This window comes from Pleurodeles waltl, chromosome 2_2 (genome assembly GCF_031143425.1).
Source record: "Pleurodeles waltl isolate 20211129_DDA chromosome 2_2, aPleWal1.hap1.20221129, whole genome shotgun sequence".
NCBI lineage: Eukaryota > Metazoa > Chordata > Amphibia > Caudata > Salamandridae > Pleurodeles > Pleurodeles waltl.
Window position 1 is genome coordinate 926,473,608 of NC_090439.1, and position 21,126 is coordinate 926,494,733.

Consider the following 21,126-nt stretch of genomic DNA (forward strand, 5'->3'; position numbering starts at 1 on the left):
CCTCCCTTGACCCCACCCAATGATCCTGCTTTGTCTCCACTAGCCTGTTGCATTGACCCATCCCATTTCCCCTTTTGTGGTGCTTTGTCATAGCACCTTTGACGACAAAGCATCCAGGAGGCATTGTGGTTTTCCTCCTTTCGGACGCTAGCAGGCTTTCAAATTTTTTTTGGCTGATTTTCCTTCATCAATACATTACCACTCATAAACTCCATGCCACAGAGCATGAAAAATATTCCCTCTCTGACATCCTGGGAACATTCTCCGTCTAGCCCCCCCAGACCCACAATCCGGTACCTCACAGCCCCATATGAGCAGGCAGATAGTTACCGACTTTTAAACCTCAGTGTAATGTTTTTTACAACCGCCTCCCTTCTGTACTCCGTATAGAATTCAGAAAAGTTTTTGCCGCCTCCACTGTATGGCATATATTAGCACTTCCTTTGTATAAAACCTCCGATTTTGATTGCTGGATAAGACAGGCTGGTGTCCCTACTTTCTGGAAAACCGGAATCAGCTCTTTAAACTCTCAGCATCTGCACGCTGCAAGTGCAGACACGTCAGAGAAAAGTTTAAATGAGTAATCCCCCGGAGTTGCAAAGGCCCTTGCTTTGATGGCCAGTGAAAGAATTCTTTATTTAATGTGATAGTCTCCAAAGTTGACCACTGTTGTCCGTGGATATTTTGCACCAGGGGACTGCACTGTTGGAACTCAATGGGCAAGTGTAATGGTAAGATCCGTCTTACTGTAGGTTGGCTCTGTTAGAACATACTGTTTGATCAAATCTGAGATTTATTTAATGACCGTCTAACCAGTCTCTCCTCCATCTAGTATCCCTTTGAACCTTACGTTCGAGTGGCGGGAGCGATTCTCAGCATCATCGCCCCGGATATGCAAGTCGACCAATTCCGCTTGGTATCAGGCAATTGATGCTTCCATATGCGATCCACCATCTGCTAGGTCTGATACCTGTTGTTCGACTTCCTTAACACTAGTACTCAATTGCTGCATGTTATTGCTTATGAGGCTGAGCTGGGCTTCCGTCTTCCTATTTGCTTCTTCCTGTGATAGTTTTAGTCCCTTAAGTTCAGTAAGGATCTGAAGAAGCATAGTCTCTGTAGCTGAAGAGCCTTCTTTCACTTGTACACTTATACACCTCCTGTCTGATTGTGAGAAGCCCGTCCAGGATGTCCAGGACCAGAGCAGGCTGAAGTGCTCATATTTTCCACTATTTTACCAACTTCCTCGTGCCCTGTTGTGACCCACATCTGAATTGAGTCTGGCGTTGGCAAATAGTTTATTGACCCAGGAGAGATATAAGGGTCTGAGTGTCGCTGTGTATTCGATAAATTATATGGAGATGGAGACTGGGGAATAGGTACTGAATAAGATCCGGCCTGCCCCCCCCTCCATTAAGTGTTCCACTGGGAATGCTAGTTTAGGTGGTTCCTTGAACTCTTTAGATCCAGTCACAGTAAATAGCGAATACGTCTGTAGTTGCCCATTGCTATTTTGTTGGGTACTAGTCTGACCTTGCTCTGTCTGTTTGGAAGTGCGCAAGTCTTGTGGCCGGCTCTGGTTATCACTAGAGTTCTGAAATTTGCTCTCTATCTGGCTACCAATTACTTGTTCATTGCACTAAGATTCCATAATTGCTCCTTTTGCTTTGGGGGTAGTTTGAGAGGTGAAGGAGGAGAGTGATGTTTGAGAGGGGGGTTACAGTACTGGAGAGGTTGAGCTTTGGCTAGAGGTTTTTTCCCATGAAGTGGGGCGTTTGATTTTTGAATTTCGTGCCACCCTCATGTTTTTGCCTGTTGGACGTGCCTTAGGCTGGAATTCCCAAGCAATCCTTTTCATAATGTTATAATGTTGGGTATCATTTTCTTCAAGGTATAGCAGCCCCTCCCCCCTTTTTAACTTATCCGGACCAGCTTAGTTACCAGAAACCGAACCCACGCCTACGTGGGCCGCTTCCGTAGCACGCCAAGCTGGCACTAACCCTGAAAGAGAGCCTAGTGCCACTCTCTCTGGGGGCAAGGGTATAATTTTATGTGCCTTTTAATATGCCTTGCCCCCTCCACTGTACTGTTGCGCTACTTTCCGTTCTGTGCTCTCTGTGCACTGTCAGTGTCCGTGTCTGTGCTGCTTTTCCTGGCCTTCCGGCCTTTGAATCGCATCTCCTGATGCCTCCGTCTGCCAACAGAAAATGCTACAACATAGGTGCAGGTGATAGCCACAAGACACAGAAAATATGTGAGAGAACAATTGGGAGAATACGGAGCGCCCATAGGTAATATCTGTAAAGTAGTTTAGTAGGTTGAGCACCTGCTGCAGTGAGTTGATGTGCCAAATCCAGTCAAATGCAGTCAAAGGATACCATTTTATACTGGGTTGCCCAATCCTTAATCATTGATAGTACCACAGGGTTGAGGAATAGGCACTGTGTTTTTGTTTTTTCACTCACCCCTGCCCTTTGACATACGTAACCGTGTCCATGCTGCTTTTCCCAGCCTTCCCAATCTTCGAATCGTTTCTCGTAGTCGAGAATTGGCTCCAACTATGAGGGAGGGCTTCACGGGCTCCTCTGGGCAGCGATTAATCAATACCAACACTGTCAGTAATTACGCCCATATTTGCAGCGTGGAACCACTACTTGCCAAATCCAATCTGCTGAGCAGCATCCATTCCGCGTCCTCTGATGCCGTGCTGCTCTCCGGATGCCTCCGTCACTTCAGTGTTAGCAGCGGAGCTCCTCACGTGGCCTGCTCACCGACCTAACAGCTCCAACTTAAATACTAGAGTGTAATATTTCTGCATTTGGTCCTGCACCACACCTTCCAAATGTTTGGCCAAAAAGGAAGCTTTGAAATGGACCTAACATTTGTTTGACCACTGTGAAAGAAGATCATATTTCTTAACAAGGGGGTAAATATAGCATGTTTAAGCTAAGTTGGAATTACTTAATCTACTGATGGTTATTTAGCAACATACTTCTTCAGTGGTGTCAGAGCAGGAGCAAGCTCTTTCACTTTGTTGCCAGGCAGGCAGAGCAGAGAACTTGCTTGTCCTGATCCAAGATCCCACCAACTGGACTGAGATCATTCAAAAGCTTGTGAACTCAGCTCATTCACTAACGTTTTAAGACTGGGTTAAAGCATGCAGGCCTTGTGAGCTTATTAAAGATCTTAAAGATCTTCAAAATGCTCTAATATCTTTGAGCTACTTACCAGTGTTGCTCATTTCACAAACATGCATGTTTGCCTTTGATTGTCAATTTTTACTAGCTTCTCTCCGATCTTCTGCATCCTTGTCTATCCTTGCCTCCATTTTTAAATTTGCTTATTAAATAATGGATTACCCATATAGAAACTAGAACGAACAAATGGTTAGCCTAGAATTTGAAGGTTTAAAGAAAAGACTGCATGTTCTCATCCACTGTTTCCAATAAGGTTGAAAAAAGGTTATCTACTGCTGGTGCTTTTGTAAGCTAGCCTGTCCCAATTGTGATAGCTTTTCAACTTGAATTTTGGAATTTGCTGGACTCCTGGTGGAATTTAGTGGAAAATCATATAGGAAAAGTAACACTGTATAGTTAAAGAGACTTTCCGCTATTAAATTGAAACAGTACAGTCTAACTGATACGCATTCATGAGCACAGATAATTAGTAAGCTTCGGATTATCTGAAGATAGGATAGTACACTTCGTTACTGACATCATAACCAACGGCTCAAATGTATTCCACCAGAATATAGGTTCAATACCATCTGATTACAATATCCTGGTCCAAGGTTTGTGACTCCAAAATATCATTAGCAACATTTTTTTTAAGTTTTTGTACCTTTTCTAGCTTGTTATAATAATATCAAAGTTAAAAATTGTATTTACTATAATAGCAGTTTTAACATGTAATCATAACATATAGATGTCTGTTTTGATATCTTTATTTATTTTGTAGGTTAGGTTTACATTAAATTAATTTACAGTAATATAATAATGTGTACATTTTTACTGTTGGGTTTATTTTGAAATTGGGTGCGTAGTGATTTTTTAAGAAGGTATTAATTAATGTTGATTGATGTGTTTAATATGTGTTTTTCATTGTTGATTATTTGCTTATATGAATAATTATTTTGAAATTATTTTAACAGTCTCATTTTAGCATGTGTGATTAATTGGGGATTTATGCATTACATTCATACTAAGTCATTTTATAATATTTAACTTCTATAAATGGTAACCTTTTAACTCAATATGTATGTTTTAGAATAGCTGGTTGGCTGTACAAGTAGATGGTTACAAAATCTCCACAGTGTGGAATCATCTAGCACCTTCTGTCCAGAAAACAGGCATCCCATACATCCTCTTGCTATGCTCATCAATATATAGACTAGCTCAGGTTTCCTGTAAAAAATCCTTTCCACTTGTCACATGTGTATTCACGCCATCAAAGAAGACCTCTGTCGTACACACACAAAAGGAACCCTGAGATACATCCACTAGCATCTCCAGTCTCCTTATGGCCCAACAATATCCAAATAGGCTATTTAGTATTAATATTCATATATCCTTACACCAGGAAGCATAACACTATCTCATATGTTGCACTTCACACTGAGGGTAGAAAGGTGGTCTAACCTGACCTTGGCTCATAAAGTCCTATCACAAAATGGTGTTAGTGGAATTGTTTACCAAGGAATACACCAAGGTTGTAGGTGTGGGGTCAGCTATACATACTATTTTTCCAGTTCTGATGTCTTTCTGTGGTGTAGGGATAGCTATGGAAAATTTTCTTCCAAGATTTCTTTAGGAATTCTACCTACAGGTTACATTTAGTTCCTTTTCTAAATAAATAAGAATCCCTCCCCAAGTGTAAAGATGGTTGGTGGTCTGTTTTGGTCACATATTACGTGCAGTGTTTTATAAGACGCCGCTATGTGGATATTCATGTGCTTAAAACAGTCTTCTTACGTTTTTCCATTTTAGTGTCTCAAAATGGTTGCCTAATTTCTTGCTTTGGTTCATAGGTTGTTCGAGTTGCAATTTACTATTCAAATCCTCAGCGTTTGGACGTGTATGTTAATAATTCTTTAATTGGCCCTAATAATGCCCAGTGGAATACTGACAAAACCGACTTTACTTTAAAAGAACCAACTTATGCAGGTAGGTGCTTGCAGGGACTTCCTGGTCCATACATTTTGTCAGATGCAAACGGATTAGCTGGCACACTTTGGGTCTCATTAGGAGTTCGGCAGACTGTCTTCCGACAGGGAGGGTGCCGCCACACCGGCTACCTCCCCGCCAGACCCATTAAGACTTTCCCGCTAGGCTGATGGGCGAAACCGAGGTTTTCACCTGTCAGCCTAGTGGGAAAGTGGTGGCAGCATTGTCTCCAGCTTGTAATCACAGCAGACAGTGAACATTGCAAGGGTGCTGAGCAGGAGCACCCCTCCGCTGCCCATGCCAAGTGCATGGGCAGTGCAGGAGCCTCTCTGTGGCCCCTGCACCTGTTCTCTGCCAGCCTTTTCATGGCGGTTAAACCACCATGAAAAGGCTGGCGGAGAACCAGGTCGCAATTAGCAGGGTGGCACTGCATGTAGCTCCGGCCTGGCTGATTCTGACCTGCACCCACCGTCAACCCGTTGAGATCACCAATCCCAGCGGAGATGGTTGAACCCTGGCGGTATGACCACCAGGGTCTTAATGTGGCGGTCGGACACAGCAGTGGGGGTCCTGACCACGAGGCTGGTCTCAAGACCTCCAGCCTCGTAATGAGGTCCTTTGTCTGTTTTCAATGTGCCTCAAGTCACTTAGAGTTCTGAAATGTTGCGCTGTAAAAATTAATCAATAAAATAAGAGTACATTTGATAGTAGGGATGCATGGTGCAAATGGTCAGCTGAATATATAAAGTGGATGGATGGATGGCTGGATGGTGAACGGAAGATTGAATGTATGCCTGCTTGATACGTAGTTGGTTGGGTGAATGATAACTGTAAATGTATGTTAAATAGTTAGCTATATGACTTAAATAACATAGTTTAGATGAAGAAACAGGCAGTCAATGAGACAACATGTAGAAGGGAAGACAGCTATAATAATAGACCTCCTAGGTTTTACCACTTTAATAAAAAATCATCCATATGTGGTTGCAGTCAGATTGATTTTTAATGCATGTTCACTATTTATTACAGCTTCACTGTATTGATATCCACGAGAATGTAAGCCACTGAGTATCTGCATTTTTTTCTTATTTCCCCAGGGCAGTACATCCCAGCATTGAATTCCACTACTTCAGGGGAAACTTACTTTGACAGCACCTATCAGATGCTATACATCTTGCTAAGAGGATCAACCCCTGTTGAAATTCGCACGTCCCCGCTGCTCGTGATTTCATTTAACCTCCCTGCCATGACTGAGGATCAGTTCTACGAAGGGAAGAATTTGGTGAAAAATCTTGCAATTTTCCTAAAGGTCCCAGCAAGTAAAATCCGGATCACAAAGATCATTGCAATTTCCAGTAAGCGCAGAAAGAGGGCGACCGGATTGTCTGTTACTGTACAAATTGCAGAGCCCCCAGTTCTGACAACAAGCAACAGTACCAACACCACAGGCGAGTGTCATTTATTTCATTAAAATGTGCATGAATAGTCGAAGCAAAGGCAATGACACTAACCATGAGCAAATGTTAGGAAGAGTATATGATTGTATGCAAGTGATGCTTTAAACAAGAGACACCAGTCCACCTGTGCAATGTCACTGCAGCTGAAGAACCATGCCAAGCAGACATCCAGATGTCAACTGGCCCCACACAGAGCTTACTTTCATAACCCCACAACAAAGGGCATAACCATGTGCCCTGTTTGTTAACTTTAGTGGAATCAAACAACTGTTTACAAAGTCTTGCCTTTGGACATTACTGCTTGGGTCATAAGGGACTTTATTACCTGTGAAAACATGGTTTCTTTGAAGTCACACAGTAGACAGAGCTTCTAGGAAAGGTGCCCATGTCACAAACAATGTCAATATTATCCACAAAGTGGCAGATGGGGATGAAGGTTAGTTGAACAGATATAAGAGAATTAACAAATCAGTCTAAGGGATCACGTCACAGAATGCTTGGTGTTTAAGGTAGGCTGAATGTTATTTTTGCTGGCATTTTGGTTGGCAGGCGCTTCCTATGCAAACTTTACCAGAGTGCATGTTTCCTCGTCACTTAACAGGTTAGCAGTTGAGAAGACAGTGAAGCAATAACAATATTATTAATATTTTTGTGATGTGATAATGCTTAAGCTATATTAATGAGGTTTCTATTAAGGTATATATGATGGTAAGAAAGTTGCTCAGCTTGTGCTTCAGCAACATTGTTGTTCAAGCATTGATACACTCAATTAATAAAAACAGGTATGTTGAAATGTATTTCAAGGTGAGGCCCATGTTTCTAGAACATTGATAATGGATGTGGTGGGACAGTGATTGTTGCTAGAGGGGCATTGTCATGCTGCCATCAAGGGTAATAGTTATGAGATATCTGACGTGGCTGTGCCTCAAAACCTAGAAGTAGTTTACAGTGTACAGCTTCTAATTATTAGCGGTTACTACATAGTCAGGTAATAGCCATTTAGTGCTGTGCAGCAGTTGACTGGTTATGGTACACAAAGAGAACTTCATTCTGGACCATATTTGCCCTTCAAACCGGTAGGAGCTGTGTACTTTGGAAGCAAGATGTAACAACCATTGACAAAGCAAATTGGTCTAACCTTGATAAGCCTGCTGTGTTACTTTTAATTTATTGTTTGTGTAAACCTATGCAAAATACACTAACCTTGCAATAATAATAATAAAAAGTAATACAGGCAAGATGTACAGGTGGTGTGCATTTAATACCCTTTGCCAAATTAAAATAACATGGAATGAAAGCAGCAATAAAAGCACAGATTGGCCTTCCCACCCTAAGACTGAAATGCACATGTGCATATGCAAGAATAAAAATGAAGAGAGCCAATGACTAAAGTTGACTGACCCAGACTGAGGTAGGTGAAAGCTCTGTGTGTGTGTGTGTGTGTATTTGATGTGAAATATGACACTAGCAAGACATAAAGGAAGCTAGCATGACATAAAGTTGACTCTAGGCCAGACCTAAAATTAATTAAGTGAGAGGCACTGTGCACTGGGACAATCTCCTATGTTTTTAACACTTCTTTTTTGGTGTTCTGCAGGGCAACTACAATACTCGGATCTTCAAGCCATCTCCAAAAGTATTGCTACGGCCGCAGTAACTGGGAGCCTCAGTAATAGTCTCAATGTGACTGTTGCATCATTGGCGATAAAAGAGGCATCTCCACCTCCAGATGACCCTAGCTGGCAGCAGGTAACACATAAGGCAATGGAGAATAACCATTCATGACTCTGTCTGAAATACTTAACAAGTTTAATCTTTATTGGGGTTGTAATGCAGGTGGTAATGGAATTGGAAATGTTTACTCTAGGAACCCATACATTGTGGTTCAAGGTGTGGCAGAAAGAAAGGGGGAGGAGTCACAGGTGGCAGATGGTTACTGCACTTGCTAACAAGATATGTGTTTCCTTTAGTCACAATTCTGACTCTTAAAGTAGCATAGAGATTAAGGGGCTGATTACTATTTTAGCAGTCGAAAAAACAGTCTGCCAAACTCCTGATGAGGAGACCGCCACGGTGCTGGCGGTCTAACCACCAGCACGATTACAAGTTTTCCGCTGGGCTGACCGGTGGAAATCAAGGCTTCCACCGGTCAGCCCAGTGGAAAACACGCTGGAATGGTGGAGCCTAAATCAATCCCGTCACAAAGGGGCCACCTGCACTTGTTCTCTGCTAGCCTTTTCATGGCAGATGACCCACCATGAAGAGGCTGGTGGAGAACATGGTTGTAATCAGCATGGCAGGGCTGAGTTCAGCGCCGCTGTGGCCGATTACAACCACGACAGGCGTCATCATGAAAGGATCAAAGATTTTGGCGGAGACAGAGGCCTTTTGGTCGTCTGACTGCCAGGCTCGTAATGTGGATGTCAGACTGCCACAGCCGATGTGGTCCAACCGCCACCACAAGTCTGGCAGTCTTGAGACCGCCAGACTCATAATAGGGCCCTTAATGTACCTGCTGCAGAGCACATTGTATAAAATGCAGATCACAGATCTGTTTGTTACATCTGGTTCATAAGTTGAAATCCTTCTTATGTACAAAGTCAGCTATGAACTGGTGTAAAAAATTTGAATATTAGCTGATGGGGGAGAACCCACCTCAAAAATAATCAAAATTCTAAACATTCACCCTCTGATAGCTTGGAGCAAACCAGTCAAGTGTAACTTAGAGACAATGTGCAAAGTATTTATTCAGCACACAAACAGTAATAAAGTGAAAGCACAAAACAAATAAAATCCCAAACCAATTTAGACAAAGAGAGTAAATTGTAATAAAGACAATGACACCAAAAATACAACAATTCATTAAGTAGCACCAGAGATCTGAATTTCTAAAGTTTGAATTAAAAATAGCACCAATCAGCACAAAGCACCAACCCTGGTAATCTGGTTGCGCTAGACTGTGTCAAATTGAAAAAGTTAAGTGTAACTGTGATGGAGCACAGGTCAGATACAGAGACCACGTTCATCCCATTGAATGTTTGCCTTCTGATTTTGAAACTTTTATCAATAAAATGGGGTCATCAACAATTCATCAGTGGCCCAAGGTGCAAGCTTTATGACAGAGGGTTGCTGAAGAATGGGGTTCCAGTGTTGATGTTGACAAAGGTAGGAAAGCTCAGAGTGAGTGAAGTCCGTACCTAGAAAGGCCTCAACGTCAACTGAGTGCTGCTCCGTGTCAGTCCTGATGAAGCTCTCTGTGTTCTGATTTAGAAATGTTTGTGTAAATTAGATCTCTTTCACCTGTACAAATCAGCAAGCCGAAGCAGACAGGCGAATCAAAGGCTTTAACTCCGACTGCAATCTCAGTCTCTGTCAGTTATCCAGGCAGAAAGTTGGCAAAACGTTCACTGCTTGCAGTTTGCCAACAAGAAGAATATACTTTAACACCAGCCTCAGGTCCAGGACTTGGTGGGAACCACTTGTGTGTTAGGACTCACTCCAACAGAGGCCAGAAGCAGGGTCCATGGCACGTCCAACTGGTAATGGTCTGTTGCAGGGAAAGGACCTCTGGAAGTTTTTGTGTCCCTGTAGCTCAAACCAGAGGACAGCCAAAAGTGACTCTTGGAGCCACTTCCAGGGTACTGGGTTCCACTCAAGAAGGTACGACTTCCTTCAGGTTCTTTAGACAGAGGCCTTGGCTTTCTCTAATTCCTCACAGGTCCAGACGTTTTTTGAGGAGAGGTCTGTGGAGTCCACATTTCTGCCCAGGGATAGCATTTGGGTTGAGAATAATCCTTTGTCCACACCTAAACATGTTCTTGTCAGTTGTGGCCCCTCCCTCTGGGGCTGGAGTCAGCCTGACTAGAGAGACAAAAGAGAGGCAGGCCTAGATGTGAACTTTATCAGCCAGTGACAGGGTAGGCATCCATTGAAGCTCAGGAAGGGCTGACTGTGAAGGGAGATGACCCTTTCCCCACAACCAGAGCCCTTTGTCTGTCTGGGAGCAGTACACATCACACCACAGGAGCCAGGTGACAGCTGGACACTGGGTGGAAACTCTTTTGGTTTTAAATAAGACAAAGATAACTTTCTAACAGTATCAATTTCGAAATAGTAATAAAACATCTGATAAGTATTAAAACACGCCATAGACTCATCATTTTTCTAGATGTACCCAAAATAAAATTAAGCATTATGAGTTATTATTATGTAACCCAGTATTTACCTATGGAAGAGCCAGCCTTCCCACAGTTAAAAAAGAATGTGGGGGTTTTTCACTGCAAGGACATGTAAAACATTAAATTTACATGTCCTCCTTTTCAAATGCAATGCTCGTTGCCTTGTGGGCAACTAGGGCCTACCAAAGAAGTGAGGTATAAGTATTTAAAAAGGAAGGAATAGGCCTGCAAAATATTTGTTTTGCCAAACAGATTTAACGCAGTCCAGTCTGGCAGCCGTGGTAGTCCTGGGGACCATGTTTTGCAGTGCTACTCTAGAAAGTAGCACAATGAGTGCTCTGACCCACCGGTAGCATTTATTTCAAAGGCCATATGTAAAGGTAGTAATCAATCAATCAATCAATCAGGGACTTATGGAGCACAGCTTATCACCCGTGGGGTCTCAAGGCGATGTTGCAGGCGTCCTGCTCACTCGAAGAGCCAGGTCTTGAGGTCTTTCCTGAACTGCTTCAACGAGGTGGCCTGTTTGAGGTTGAGAGGGTGTGTGTTTCATGTCCAGCTGTGAGGTAAGAGAAGAATGCTGTGCTCTTCCTGATTCTGGGGATGGCGGCGAGGGTGAGTTGGGTGGATCGGAGCTGTATGGTGGGGGTGTAGAAGCTCAGGCGGTGGTTGAGGTAGGCTGGTCCTATGTTATGCAGTGCCTTGGTAGTGTGTGTCAGTAGCTTGTAAGTGATGCGTTTGTTGACCGGAAGCCAGTGCAGGTCTCTGAGCTGGCTGGAGATGTGGATGTGGTGGGAAATGTCCAGGAAGAGTCTGCCTGCTGCGTTCTGGATTCTTTGAAGTCTTGATTGGACTTTCTTTGTGATGCCAGCATACAGTGTGTTGCCGTAGTCCAGTTTTCTGCTGATGAGTGCATGGGTACTGTCCTTCTTGTCTTAGTGGGGATCCAATCCACTTGAAAATCTTTTGAAGGAGGTGGGGGGGTGGAAACAGGATGATGAGATGGCGTTGACTTGATGGGTCATGGAAAGTGTGGAGTCCAGGATGATGCCCAGATTGTGTGCATAGTCGGTGGGGGCGTTTCCTAGGACATTTGGCCACCAGAAGTCATTCCAGGCAGAAGGGATGGAGCTGAGTACGAGTATCTCTGTCTTGTTCGAGTTGAGTTTGAGGCAGTCAGTTTCTATCCAGGTGCTGACTGTTCTCATTCCGCTGTTGGAATTTCTCTTGGCTGTTGATGGATTGTTGATCAAGGAGAGGATCAGTTGGGTATCGTCGGCGTAAGAGACAATGTTTAGGCCATGTTGTCTGATGATTTTAGCGAGCGGGCCATGTAGAGAGTGTTGGGCTTAGAGAGGATCCCTGGGGTACTTCGCAGCATGTTTCTTTGGGTGATGAAGTGTACAACTGGAGTCTGACACTCTGGGTTCTTCCGGTGAGGAAGGATCGGACCCATTCCAGTGCTTGTCCGCTGATGCCAGCGCTGTTAAGATTGGTATAAATGGTGGAGTGGGACACTGTGTCGAACGCGGCTGAGAGGTCGACTAGTATGAGGGCGACCGTGTCTCTGTGGTCCAGTATGGTATGGATGTTGTCAGTGGCTGCCAGGGGGGCTGTTTTGGTGGTATGGTTGCTCCTGAATCCAGACCGGAAGGGGTCTAGGATATGGTTTGCTTCGAGGAATTCCGTGAGTTGCAGGTTGATGGCCTTTTCCATTACCTTGGCTGGGAAGGGGAGCAGAGAGATGGATCTGTGGTTCTTCAGCTCCCTTTGGTCGGTGGAGGGTTTCTTTAGGAGTGGGTTAATCTCTGTGTGCTTCCAGTTGGATGGGAAGGTGGCGGTCTCTATGGAACGGTTGATAATCTGGCAGAGTTCTTGTGCGATGGTGTCACTGGCCAGGTTGAAGATGTGAAGATTTGACGTGGGCACGGTCTGAGGGTGGCCGTGAGTGGATGGAGTTCATGAGTTTCCCGGTGTCTTCTGTGGAGATGGGGGCCGAATGGTTTAGAGTTTGGTGCAGCATGAGGTCCGAGGTGGTGCTGGTGGGCGGTGGGTGCAGGTTTTGGTTCTTGAATCCTTCATATATGTTTTGGATTTTCTGGTGAAAGAAGGTGGCGAGGTCATCACAGAGGTCTTGAGGGAAACATCTGAGGTGTCCGTTCCAGGGTTTGTGAACTCTTTGATGATGGTGAAGAGCTCCTTGCTGTTGTGTGCTTTGGTGCTGAGGCATTCTTGAATCCAAGCTTCCTTGGAGGCTCTGATGCGCTGGTGGTGAGTGGTGATTGCATTTCTGTAGGCTGTGTGGTCTTTGGTTGTTTTGCTGTTCCTCCATTTCTGTTCCAGGCTTCTACAGGTATGTTTTGACTCTTGGAGTTCTGTTGTGAACCATCTTGGTTTCTTGCGATGCTGGTTTCCAGTGGGTTTTCTGAAGGGAGCTATGCTGTTGGTGCATTCTGTGATCCAGCGGTGAAGGTTGAATGCTGAGTCATTCTCGTTCATGGTGTCCGGTGGTGGGGAGTGACTGGGGCCCATATTTATACTTTTTTAGCGCTGCATTCACGCTGCTTTTTTACGCAAAAACGGCGCAAACTTACAAAATACTATTGTATTTTGCAAGTTTGCGCCGCTTTTGCATCAAAAAATGACACAAATGTGGCACTAAAAAAGTATAAATATGGGCCTGAGTGCGTTGGTGAGCTGCACTCTAGTGACTTTGCCCCAGCATCTGCCAGGTCGGAGGGGGTGTGGTGATGTGTGGTGTTCTTTGCGAAGACAAAATGGACACGCTGGTGGTCGGTCCAATGGTGTTCGGAGGTGTGAGAAATGGTGATGTTGTTCCCTGCTGAGAAGACTGGGTTGAGGGTGTGACCTGATGAGTGAGTAGGGAGGTTGACTAGTTGCTTGAGACTGATGGTTGCAAGGTTGTCCAGGATAGTTGTAGTGTTAAGGTCATCATGGATATTGAGGTGGAAGTTGAGGTTGCCGAGTAGGATGTAGTCGGTGGAGGCGAGCGCGTGGGGGCGACGAGGTTGGCGATTGCTTCGGTGAAATTTGGGCAGGGATCCGGGTGGTCTGTAGATAAGCATGCCATGGAGGGAGGTGTTCTGGTTGGTCTGAATCTGGAAGTGTAGGTTTTCAAGGGTTGGCTGGATCTGTGTTTCAATAGTGGTCGACAGGCTGAGGGGGTTCCTGTGGACCATGGCGATTCCTCCTCCTGGACAATTGAGTCAGTCTTTGTGAACAATTTTGTGGCTGTCGGGAATGGCGGTGGCAATGTCTGGGGCCGAGGTGGGGGTGATCCAGGATTCTGTGAGGAAGGCAACATCTGGGGCAACATCTGGGGCAGACGTCTACTGCATGCTTGACAAGGGAGCAGGTGTTGAGGAGTATGCACTTGAGGTGTCCGTCAGGGCTTGGTGCAGGGTTGTGTAGCGGGTAGTGGCAGGTGAGGGAGCAGGAGCGGCAAGAGAAGGGTCCATGAGTGTTCTGTTCTTCTGGTTGGCTAGGTGGCAGGCTGAGGATCCATAGTACCATAAACTAGTGACTTACAAGTAAATTAAAAGTGTCAATCAGGGATATACCAATTTTAATTTGTTAAAAAGGGAATGCACAAACACTTTAACTCTAGTTAGCAAGGGTAAAATTCTACAGCTAACAAAATAAGGCCCAGTAATCCCAGATGACCCTGAAGGAAGGGTGAATTTCCACACACCAGTATCAAGTTGCTGCATGCAAACTGCAAGTCATGAGATTAGATCCTTATTGTTTTTCTCAATCTGTTATTATTCTAAGTTTGCAAATAAGGGTAGTAATAAGGCCTTGTTAGTATAGACCGCCCCAATCTCTGATTTACATTTTAAATTCTAACTTTGTGTTTCTCCCAACCATCCACTATCATATAGGGTGTCATTGTGACCCCGGCGGTCGGCGGTAATATGGAGGAAAGTACTGCCAACAGGCTGGCTGTACTTTTCTCCATATTAAGACATTGGCGGTTTGGCTAAAGCTACAAGGACTGCCACTCTGCTGGACTGTTGCTATAAATGAACTGTTGCTCTGCTGTGCTTACTTGCTGCCACCTGGCTAGGGAAGAAGAACTGGACCTGCAACTCCATCTTCAAACCAGGACCCCAGAGTGACCTAAAGGGCTAGCCTGGTGACCTCCTGAACTGAGCCTCAGGGGATCACAAGGCACCCCAACAGCCCCTGGCTCAGTCTTCAGCAAGTTCCTGACCCCCAGGGGGTGCCTCTCAGGTCCTATACCCTTGGTGTGGCTCACGAGCTCTTGAAATCAAACCTTTGGGTTCTTTGCAACAGCAAACAGGCCCTTTCACATCTGAACTGCACCACTAGTACCGTATATCAAAGCAAGTCTCCACCAGCCCATGTCTTCTCACAGTAGCATCGACAACCCACAGGGGACCGCCAACTTGAAGCTTTAGCCTGCCTGTCCACAACGCCCAGCCTGCTCTTTGCATCACACAGACTATGACCTGCAACATTCTTCTTGTGACCCTCTCCTACCTGAACAGGACTCTTGGCATAAATCTTGAGAAGTTAAAACTTCAGATGGACTAATCTGGAACAGTATCTGACCAGTACTTCATTACAATCGGCCTGAACTTTTGACTTTGTCCCAGTCCATCACGACCAGATAGCTGTAGTTGGCGCTTTATGCTTTTAGGCACTGTATTGCAGTTTACTCTGTAAAAACTACTAACTCCGGGTCTACTGATTGGATTTTTGTAATTTTGGTCTTGTTTGGTCTTGTTTTATTTATTAAATTAAGCTCTATTTTCTAACCTGATATGATTTTTGTGTGGTGTTTTCACTGCTTTACTGTTTGAAGTGTTGCAGAAATACTTTACAGATAGCCTCTAAGTTAAGCCTAACTGCTCTGTGCCAAACTACCAGAGGGCTGAGCACAGGCTAATTTGGGGTTTGCCTGTACCTTACTCTGACTAAGACTGTGGTCGCTGCTTGAACAGGGCCCACACCTCAGGCAACCAGTAACAACTACAACATCAGTCTTGGTGATAAAATCACAATTTGCAACAGGACAACAATAGTTAATCAATATTGAAGATACCTTAGTATCCAGTGGGACTTCACAATAAATTACAGAGCATAAGAATGTAATGGCCACAATTTAGGAATGCCTTGTAGCAAGAAGGGTCTTGAGGCCTGATTTAGAGTTTGACAGATGGTTACTTCATCACATATGTGAGGGATATCTCATCCGCCTTATTATAAGTGTATTTTATCCTAATGCACTCATAATGAGGAGGACGGGATACCCGCCACATTTGTCACTTAGTAAGCCTTGACCAAACTCTATATCAGGCCCGTAATAAATTAATGTAAATGTTGCTGTAGTGTCTAAATGTGGCAAAAAAAAAACAAGCAAATCCATTCAAACGCGTCAATAAAAGAGTCACTGGAATCCTTAGGATATGATATAATATCATGCTATGAAAACTGTGTGGTTGGCTGAAACGAGAACACATCGGAATAGGAGATGCCATGCAGGCTCTTGTGCTAACAGCTGGAGTTCTATAGTGATTGCAGCTACTTGGTTCATAAACAAATTAGAACCAGGCCAGAGATAAATTGCTCGTTATATTATCTGCTGACTGAACATATGTAGGTGCACTGTCATCTTTAGAGGGCTGCCACATTTAGGCGGTGTCACAGTGCTGTTTGTCCTAGCTCCACCACCACTCTTGCTATATGTACCAGGAGGAAATACAGAAAAAACAACAGACACTGCACCCTGCCAGTCACTTATTTGATCCAAACACATTTCAATGAAAAGCAGTGTTATGTGTTTAAAATATTTCAATCTGACTCTGCATGTATGTATATACATATATATATTTAAATATATTCAAAGGTAAGCAAAATGTGCATATATATATATATCACCATCAGATTGGTACTTTGATTGGTGTTCAATAACATATTGAATGATATACTCAAGTTAGCTCCTTCCCATCCTGTTTCGCTATCATGTTTCTGGACAGTGACCATGGCGTCAGGCTCCTCTCAGGCTCCTTTGCGTCAGCTCCTTCCTTTCTCGAATCGAGACGTGGACACTCTGTGAGGCTATCTGCTCAGATTATGTTTCTAAGAGACCTCCTCAGAGTGTCTCTTTCTGAGTTACCTTTCATTCTGCTTCGTGTACATTTCCAATGCACCGGAGTCTCTGCAGCTGCAAGAAGACCACACATTAGAGCTGAGGGAGGAATTCTAAAGAAGACGGGGGCGCATAGATGAACTATTCACGGCTCCCGTACAGCCCTGCTCATGAATTGTGAACCAATGATGATGGCATCCGGGGTCAGTGGGATGTTCCGGCTACAGCGCGCATGCATGAGTGGCAAGATAGAAAGAGGACTATGTTCTCTAGGTAGAAAATGCTCTCCCTGCCACGCTCCCGCTAAACAATGTGTTTCAGCTATTAAGCTGAACAAATAAGAACAGCTTGTCAACAAATAGTAATAGAAATAATATAGTAATAATAAGATGTGAAGCACAACGCGTTACATGGCAAAACAGTAATTAAATAAATGACATAGTACTTATCTCGGCTGCAGCAGCAAAGAAAGAGGAAAGACTTTGTTGGTTCAGGAACATATAGGGCAGTGACGCCTTGTGATTGGACAGTTAAGGGCTGGGGCTCTTGGGATATGTAGTTTAAAGTTTTATTGTATTGTAATTGGGTGCTGTGCTTTACGTCAGTAAAGAAAGAGAAGCATAATCTGAAGCCACCGGTCCTGACTTGGAATCGACTTTCATGACCCGAGCCCTCTATCAGACCGTACCTCAACCACCCTTCGCTGCCACTAAAACAAATGCTTCCAGCAGGCAGTGCTTAATTTGTAAAATAAGAGGTGCCGGTGCTCAAAGCCCTTCTCTTAAACACGAAGCTGCTGTAATTAAATCTGCCAGCACTGAATACTGAGGCAGCGTAATCCTGAAGCCATCTCGGGCCTCTTCAATCCATATACGGCCACCCCTGCCCCTTCAGCTCATCCTGCAACTTTCTACTTTCTCCCTTTATGACGCTTTTTAGTTTTATCTTCTTCTGTCTTTCACATATGTGTCTTTTGCTCGCAGCAAATGCTTGAGGCATAAGAATAAGCCCCGGCCCTCACAAATAAGTACCGGAAACAACAAGCACAAATTAAGCACTGCCAGCAGGTGATATGAGCAATTTGTCTGTTTTAAGAGCTAGCTATTAAATAATTAGGATACGTTAAAAATCCAATGTAATTATCTTATACGACAGAAATCATGTTTGTGCTACTCAATTGTAAATGGTGTAAAAGTGTGTGGGGTTTGAGAAAATGAAATACTGCCGACCTGAAAAGGTAGGCGATTAATGTGTGATATTTTTGTAAACGTACTTCGTATAAATACGTGATTTTATGTGTTTGCAGGCGGCGAGTGTTGAGGTAACAGGAAGAACCGAAGCACAAGCAAGTTTTGTGTCTACAGTAACCAAACTCATTGTCGTTATCCAGCCTGAGGCGGGATTACCAGGGCAGCGGCTCACTCGACAACCCTCAATACAGGCAGTGGATGACAATGTAAGCACCGTGCACAGTCACACTATCCAGTCTTTAATTGTTCTCTAACATGTTGTCCCAGCCTTGTTCCATTGCATTCCATGCTCATGGTAACAGGACACTGCCATTTATATTTTGATGTTGACTGAAAATTCTCTAATTTATGGGGGAAACAATGTATGATGGAGAAAATTCATTCTTTGGATTCTACTCTGTAAATGGAGTTTCCTCCACAATTGGGTGACTCACTCCCCATCTCTAAATAGGGCCCGAAACCACAAACACTCCTGTTTTTCTTCCACACATCAGGTTTTTCCTTAACGTGCTCAATTGTCAATATCCAACATCACAAATAAAAACACATCTTGAGTCTTTAAAACAAATTTGACACAAATGGAAACTTTCACGTTAATGTCACTGAAACGAGCACTCCTAACGTCTTTTTGACAAATAGTGGGGTGGTAGAAATGAGAGCAAACAGACAGCATGCCCAGAGCACTCCCAACCAACCTTGTGTTCTGAGCGGCCTCTGGGAAGCAAGAGTGGAGGTCTCAGTGTGGCCTGCACGAGTATTTTTTCAGTCTTGTATTTGGCCAGGATAGAGCAGTGCAGGTGCATAACTCAGAGTATATTAACATTCATTTGGATATTGGCCAGGGGTGTGGCCTGACCCAGATCAAATTGCATAGGCTTAGTTTTAATCAAAAAGCGAAAAGGCAGGGAGGGGAAAGATGCTCTGCAAATCAAACACATCTAAAATGAGCACATGGAAAACACGAGCAGGACTAAAGTCTCACTTTTATCAAGGTAACAACTTCACCCTGTTAATCGCGGTAAAAACATTGCACTTGCAACTCTCCAGTATTAGTTAATGTGCAGAATTATTTACTGGGGAATCTGCGCCCACCCTTTCATTGGGCTTTCAATTTTGAAAGAGGGTGTTCTAAACTTTGAAAAGTTTTAGATCTAGTGAGGATCATATAGATACACCAGTCTCACCGGGGGCTTCGGGAGATACTGTAGTTCCACTAACAAATGTATTCACAAACCTACAGTCTGATACCTCCATCTCTAGCTTTTCTGTGTGGATATCTCCTTAAATGTAGGTCTATGAATTTGCCATAAATGTGAAAGAGACTAGGGGAATGGTGGGAAAATGGTGGATAATCACTACTAATTGGAAGGGGGGGATTAGAAAATTTAAGGTAGAGTTTGAGAGGGACATGCCAGTACAGAAACACACCTCCAAAACAGTAACAAAATTGCAGTTCACAAAATACACTTCTAACATTACTACAGCCCATAAGGTGTCAAATCAGGCTCAAATGTACCCCAGGCCAGCCTTGGAGTAAGTCAAGTACCCCACATGGCCAATAACTGGCACTGCACTCCCATAGAAAACATTAGAGGCACGGAATGACATTAACACCCCATAGTAACAAATTTCAAATAAATTAAATTAACTCCACATTTATAATTATATAAGTGCTAAATATATGATTATTTTTTTTTTTAATAATCAACTTAATTTAAAAAGAAACTTTAAAAAAATTTAAAAACGTGTTAAAATGATCAATTATATAACTTTTCACCACCTTTCCAAAAATAGTAAATAAAAATGCAAGAGACAGCAAGTAATTGTTTAGTTTACATTATTGTTCTAAATGAATATTTATAAATTATATAGATTTTTTTAATTAACACAGTTGTTTTGATGAGATAAATGTGTTGTAAAACAGAATTCTATTATATACAGAGCAATAATAAATATTTAAAAAAATTCCTACTTATATTGTACATTATATTTTTTTTTTAAACCATTTTAAACTTCATTATATTTCTCTATACTTTTCCAAAGGGAGATCTCCATCTGTAGGCTGAGATGTTCATCAGCAGATGAAAAGAGTTGTTAGTAGTAGCTTTCCACTCGTAAATTCCGTTGTAGGAGGTACCATCCCATCATTTGAGGGGTGGAGACATGGAAGTCTAGACTTAAGTGTAATTTTCCACTCTGAAATAGTGAATTGAAAAAAACTAAGAGTTACATGTAGATGTAAAAGTAAATGAGCATTTGAGTAAACATGCATGTATATATTTAGATTTGTGAAAATAGAAGTGTAAGTTGTAACTGAAAGTGTGAGAGGCATGGAAAATGCTCTCATTGGAGCTGCTGTCATCTGGATAAGGCATCTGATAGGCCTCCCAATGTAGAGCACCCCTCTAATATGAGGTCTGCCTGTTTTTTCTTATCCAGGTCCATTAGGTACACTGTGGCAGTCCAGACTGAATAAGACACAACAAAAGTATCTCAAACACTAAGAAAAGCTTCCAGTTGATCAGGGACATTTTTCTCCCACTCTGGGGTCTGTCTTCGGAAAGCAAAATTCTTGCAGGTTCACCATGCCACTAGAACAACAGTGTGTATTTGTATCACCAGAGCAGATCCCCCCCATAGAAGAAAGAGCCACACTGAGGAAAAAAACAAATGTGATTGGGGATTTTAAATATAGCAGGCTGGCTGCAGCTGGCTGAAGGTTCCTCTGGCCTTGCAGTGCAACACCCAAGATCCATAAGACTGTGCTTAGAGGTAGGTGGTAATAGGATAGCTGACAATAATTGGATTATATCATCTACACCCACATTTCGCATCGCCTAACATTTTATTGTTGGAAAAGCTGTCAGGCTCTCATAAGTATTCAAAAGGCTAACAGCTAAAATATTTAGTTTGGTCTCAAAATGCAAACATTGCAATAATAGT

General features: G+C 43.3%; 1 protein-coding gene across 2 annotated transcripts in view; it reads left to right on the forward strand.

Moving 5' to 3' along the window:
* LOC138282759 (fibrocystin-L-like) overlaps positions 1 to 21,126 on the forward strand; it is a 455,872-nt gene that overhangs the window by 410,860 nt on the left and 23,886 nt on the right. For both annotated transcript variants that reach the window (XM_069220630.1, XM_069220631.1), the window contains exons 74-77: positions 5,027 to 5,162; positions 6,260 to 6,610; positions 8,217 to 8,368; positions 18,240 to 18,389. In XM_069220630.1, coding sequence (XP_069076731.1) covers positions 5,027 to 5,162; positions 6,260 to 6,610; positions 8,217 to 8,368; positions 18,240 to 18,389 — 789 coding nt within the window. The remainder of the gene's footprint in view (positions 1 to 5,026; positions 5,163 to 6,259; positions 6,611 to 8,216; positions 8,369 to 18,239; positions 18,390 to 21,126) is intronic.